The 6,032-nt window shown below is 54.0% G+C and overlaps 1 protein-coding gene across 1 annotated transcript; it reads left to right on the forward strand.

The window, feature by feature from the left end:
- Positions 1–1,922: 1,922 nt before the first annotated feature.
- IUM83_19015 (putative lactase-phlorizin hydrolase) lies at positions 1,923–5,824 on the forward strand (the record flags this gene model as incomplete). The annotated part of the gene is made up of 3 exons (XM_067944041.1): positions 1,923–2,917; positions 3,037–3,373; positions 5,387–5,824. The coding sequence occupies 3 exons, from the start codon at positions 1,923–1,925 to the stop codon at positions 5,822–5,824; spliced, it is 1,770 nt and encodes a 589-aa protein (XP_067787823.1).
- Between the last annotated feature and the right edge of the window lie 208 nt (positions 5,825–6,032).

The raw sequence follows: 6,032 nt of genomic DNA on the forward strand, positions 1-6,032 counted from the left end.
CAACTTGCAACTCGCATGACAGCCCTGCCCACGAACATCCGTGTCTTTCGTCTGAAGACTTCAGCGTTCGTGAACTCCGCGACTGTCACTGCATCTGCTGCCCGGACGCCAGGACGCCGCATTGACGAACGCAGGAGTCCTTCTCTCCCTGCATAAGAGGACCTGGCGACCAGAGGACAGTCGTCATGTGTGCGACGATATAGATCCCGTACGAGAATCAGGCCATTTGGCGGTGCAGGTCGCCCTGTTCGCGGGCACCCGTTTGCAGTAAAGCAAAAGCGTCTCCATCCAACACATACTGTATGTACCTTTCACCCCTCCGCGACAGTGTGTACTTAAGTAAGGGTTTACAATGTACCTTGCATGCAGCTAGCACGTGAACGAGACCGAATGGCGGCAAAACACCGATGTAGGCTTTGCTCACTCACGCTCGATGACCAAGCGATCAATGCTGTGTGTGACTAGCAGGGGTTCGTAGTAACGACAATAGATGTTATCAGTAGTACAGGTGGCTGAATCTGCAAAAGTGGGACAAAAAAAAAACTGCGAGGTTACAATATTTGCACAGGTTGCGCATAGACGCTAATGTACTGCTTTCATAGACGCTAATGTACTGTTTTTTAATGTAGAATGTTACGGATCGACATAGCTGAGTTTGCGCTAGATACGATGCCAGAAGGCATCCAGCAGTTTCTGATAGTGGCTGGAGTTACAGCATTCCAAGCCTGTGACGCCCAACTTAAGGCTGTGTAGATTGAGATCTTCTCCTGCGGCAAACCTACTATATACCGATCAATGCTATCCTCGACCTTAATGCGCGTGAAGAGACTCTTGATGCACGCAATGATGCCCCGATCTAAGATATAATGTTTATTGTGGGCCTTTCATTTTCTACCGTGATCTAGCAACTCGATGTTTCCCGCAGAGAGACATTTTATCGCAATGATCTTACTAATTCAGTACATCTCACCAGACAGCTGTGGCAAATCTTGTGCACTGGCAGACTCCCGCACACTCTGTGTTCGCGGTAGATAGCCGATGGCAGTTGCAGATTCAGCGGGGACACCTGTAATATAAAATTATTAATACAATATAAATAAATCTAACAAATTATTTTTAGTAATATAATATCGGTAGATTTGCACTGATATTATATTGATAATAATAGATCGGCCTGGACGTTGAAGATTCAGTTGGTTGCGCCTCGTTGCTACTATCTACACTTGTGCTTGCTACTAAAATGCTGGACGCTCTAGAGAATCGACTGTTTGTTAAGCACCAGCGATGACGCACCTAATAGATATCACCGTTGACAATGGAGGGCAACGGTCAGTAGAGCGGTCTCAGTTCGTAGATCTCTGTGTTATGTCGCCGCTGTAGCAGTTCTTTTTAGCTTAGTAGATTATAGCACACATGCGCACCTCATTCAGGAGGTACAACCCAAAGAGCACCGTCATGGCGATGATGCAGACCTAGGTCAGCTGGAGCGACCAGATACGGCTGGCTCTGTCGTCCTGCATGATCGTGGCCAGGCTTCGAAATAAGTACCTAAATATCATAGCTTATATCTGGGTTACCCGCCCCGCCCGATCGCTTACGCATAGCTCTCGGCGAAATTGGAATTACTACAATGGTTCTTAATGATGCTGAATCATTAATATATATTAATATATTAGTGCGTGGTTTTTGCCCTATCGTGTTTAATGTATTATATTTTATATGAAATGGATATTGCTATACTGTGATACCCCAATTTCTGGTGACGAGGGTGTGGGCCACCCGAAGATTTGCCAAGTTGAAGTGCGCGCAGACGAGCTCAACTGCCGAGGGCCTCGCGGCCGCTCGTCCAGCCGAGCCGAACGCAGTCGCCAACTTCTCGCGTCCTGCGCAGGCACAAGAGAGACCCGTCGGATTCAAGTGCCATGACCCTGCTGCGCCTGCTGCCGTGCGCGCTAGCCGCTGTAGCCGCGCTGCTGGCCCCCGTGGCCGCCGCCGAGGAGCGCTGCTTCGCCAAGGACTTCATGTTCGGCTCGGCCACCGCGTCGTACCAAGTGGAGGGTGCCTACATGGATGTGGGGCGCACGCCCAGCATCTGGGACGACTTCTGCCGCCAGCGGCCGGGCCTGGCCTGCGCCAACGTGGCCGACGACTTCTTCCACCGCTACCCGAGCGACCTCAAGATGATGGCCGACGACGGGCTGCAGTCCTTCCGCTTCTCCGTCTCGTGGTCGCGCGTCATGACGTGGAACCCGGCCACGCGCCGCATGGTGCCCAATCCGGCGGGCATCGCCTTCTACCACGACCTCATCGAGGAGATGGCCAAGAACAACCTCGTCCCCATCCTCACCATCTACCACTGGGACCTGCCCTCGGCGCTGCAGACCGAGCTCTCGCCCGCCGGCTGGCTCAGCGAGGGCATCATCCGCCACTACGTCGACTTCGCCACGCTCATGTTCCAGGAGTTCGGCCAGAAGCTCGACTACTGGACGACCTTCAATGAGCCCTACTCGTTCGTCACGCAGGGCTACGGCACGGGTGTCCACGCGCCCGGCTTCACCGGCTCGGAGAACAACACGTACATCGTGACCCACAACCTGCTGCGCGCCCACGCGCTGGCGGTGCAGAAGTTCCGCGAGTTCCGCAACGCTGGCATCGTGCGCCCCACCGCCCGCATCGGTATCGTGCTGGTGGCCCACATGATGTTCCCGCTCGACCAGTCCAACCCCAAGGACGTCGCCGCCGCGGAGCGCGCGCTGCAGTTCGACTACGGCTGGTTCCTGCAGCCCATGATTTCCGGTGACTACCCGGCCGTCATGCGCGAGGTTGTGGGCGACCGCCTCCCCCGCTTCACCGCGCAGGAGGCCGAGATCATCAAGGGGTCGTATGATCTGTTCATGATCAACCACTATGCCTCCAAGTCCGTGACGGACTGCGACTCGCCCACCTCGAAGCGCAGCTGTGACCAGCTCACGCTGGGCTGGGAGAAGGACAAGGGCGTCGACGACACCCGCGCCCCGAGGGCGCGCGGCTGTCCAGCAAGGACCGTCACGGCAACCGCAACTGCGGCTGGTTCACGGCCTACCCGCCTGGATACCTGGCGCTGATGAAGTGGGTGAGTGCTCACGACCCGGCCGCCGAGGTGCTACTGACGGAGAACGGCTGGTGTGGCAACGACGAGATCGACAACCAGGACCAGATGTGGTACTACGAGAACTACATGGAGCAGGTCTACAAGGCCGTCACGGAGGAGAACATCAAGATTATCGGCTACACGGCGTGGTCCTACCTGGACAACTACGAATGGGGCTCCTTCGAGCCGCGTTTCGGGCTCTACTACGTCAACTTCACGTCCCAAACGGGCTCCAAGGACTACGTCTCGGCGAAGCCGACAGACTCGAGCGCATCCCGCGCCCGGCTGCCAAGTGGTTCAGCAAGCTGGCCAAGACTAAGTGCATCCCGTCGGCCTCGGAGGCGGCTGCGGCCAGTGCCCCAAGCGGATCGTCCAGCAGCAGCAGTGGCGGACAGTCGATCTGGTCTATCGTGGGAATTGCCGTCCTGGTTGCCGCTGTGATTGGGGCTGTTGTCGCCGGCTTCCGCGCGTTCTCGCGCCGTCGTGGGTCTAACGGAGAACGTAGACCGTTGTTGTAAGCCGCACAACAAGAACTGTGGCCGCGTTTGCAAACAAATCTTTCTTCAACAAAGAGTTGTATTGCTTGTTTGTGGTGATCTTACGAATCGAAGCAGCATATTATGCTGCTTCGATTCGTAAATTATTATTGAGTGAAGTCCGAGCTCAGGCTATATACTACGTAGTACTTGCACGCAACTCATTGCGTGAAAATCCATCCGGGGCACGAAAAGGAACTTGTTGTACATGTATGCTATAGTAAATAGTACTACTGGTACAAGAGTCAGCTGAATCAACCCCAACAACAATGTCAAAGCTCTGCACGGCGCTCTACAGCGAAAAAAATGGCGAACTCCAAGAAAACCTGCGTGAGGTGGAGCGGGAAAACGGGTCATTAATGCAAGTTCCACGACGCGGGGAAAAAGCACTCACCAACAACACGAGAAGTCCCGGCCCCGAACTTCTCGTTCTTCCAGCAGGAATTGAGAATAATAAAGGAGGTGCGTGATAACACTGTAGAGCGCGAGCAATCGCTCCAAAGCGAAGTTGATTCGCAGCTACAAACAGTGGAAAAGGCCCACCGCGAGGCTGAACAGCGTGGTCGGTCCATTAAAAACGGTCCTGCTGTGTGAAGGGGTAAATTACAGGAACCCCAGCAGCAGATTGAGCAGCAAGCATAGCACGAGTCGATATCCTGATTGCAATCTCGCCGCGTGAGAGCGTGCTCAAAGAAGAGGCATCCACCTCCAGAGCGAGCGGGAGTCAGCAAACTGTGTTTCGAGACGATCCAGAGGTTAGCCCACAACAGCGTCGAGCGAACGACACTTGGTGGCAAAAGAAGCCGATGAAAGTCGACGTCTTGGTGCTCCGTGTTCTTGGTTCATCGCTGTTATTCAGCTTCGTTCGAAGGGCATGGTTGCGAGTAGGTCGTACTCCTTCAGCGTAGTATTATGCTATACAGATCATTGGAATGAAGATGTATGGTGTTCAACTTTCCTTCTTCAGCCATTTCGTCCTGTTGCTTTGACACTCGCTGGTTATGAGGCGAATTTGCATCGAAATGAAATTAGAGCGCGTTGTGCAACTACGGTGATAAAGTTGTAGCTAGGAAGATGATGACCAAAGCACTTTTCGGTGGCCCTATATGGGTGTACTTGCGTGAATTGGCTAGTAGGTAAGGAATGGCCGCTCCGGTCACAGTAGCTGGCGTGCTACTTACTGCAAGCCGTGTGGGAAGACAGGTGTCACTAGTGGTACCTCTGCAAGCTCGGGTCTGGCTTCGACTGAAATGGTTTTACAGTGATGCAGCCGACCCCGACTCACTGCCACTAGCTGACAGTGAAGCATCCGAGTCGTCGTCCGAGTCGCCGCCCTTATCGATTTTCGTCCAAAAGATCCCGACCGAGTCAATTTCCTTGCCATACCGATGAGGTGCCCGTCGATGGGAACTATATTACACGAAAACCACATACTCTACTCACCCAAACAAGAACGAGTACCGCTCGTAGCAGTAGATGCACTAGCCTGAAAACTAGTCAATCTCAACTTCGCTCATTTCCCAAATTCCATCCCACTGGTAATCAACCAGCTCAAGCCACAACCATGAACTTTGCCTTTCGGATTCTAACTGCTGCGGGGTTGGTGGCAAGCATCGGTGCTGTGCTAGAAAGAGATTTTCTTCGTAGCGACACTTTCGGTGGCCCTCACGGCTCGAAATACTCCGATGTGGCTATGATCTCACCTGGCCAAACGGTGTAGTCCATCTCGATTCGCGCTGGCGAGCGCATTAATGGCATCGGCATGGACATTGCTGACCCCTCTGGGCTGAAATCCACCATCTACCACGGCGGGCGCGGTGGCAGCAAGACGAACAAACTCACTCTAGAGGAAGGAGAGTACGTCATGGCCGTGGAGGCCCACTGGGGCGAGAAGGGCGACCACACGCGCGTCAAGTACCTCAGCTTCACCACCAACAAGGGCCACACCGTCTCTGGGGGAATACCCACCAAGAACACGGGGAAGGAGATCGCGCCAGAGGGATACCAGGCGGGTGGCTTTTTCGGCACCTGCGGCAAGGAAATTGACTCGGTCGGGATCTTTTGGACGAAAATCGATAAGGGCGGCGACTCGGACGACGACTCGGATGCTTCACTGTCAGCTAGTGGCAGTGAGTCAGGGTCGGCTGCATCACTGTAAAACCATTTCAGTCGAAGCCAGACCCGAGCTTGCAGAGGTACCACTAGTGACACCTGTCTTCCCACACGGCTTGCAGTAAGTAGCACGCCAGCTACTGTGACCGGAGCGGCCATTCCTTACCTACTAGCCAATTCACGCAAGTACACCCATATAGGGCCACCGAAAAGTGCTTTGGTCATCATCTTCCTAGCTACAACTTTATCACCGT

This window comes from Phytophthora cinnamomi, assembly GCF_018691715.1.
Source record: "Phytophthora cinnamomi strain GKB4 chromosome Unknown Contig57, whole genome shotgun sequence".
NCBI classification, from domain to species: Eukaryota; Oomycota; class Peronosporomycetes; order Peronosporales; family Peronosporaceae; genus Phytophthora; species Phytophthora cinnamomi.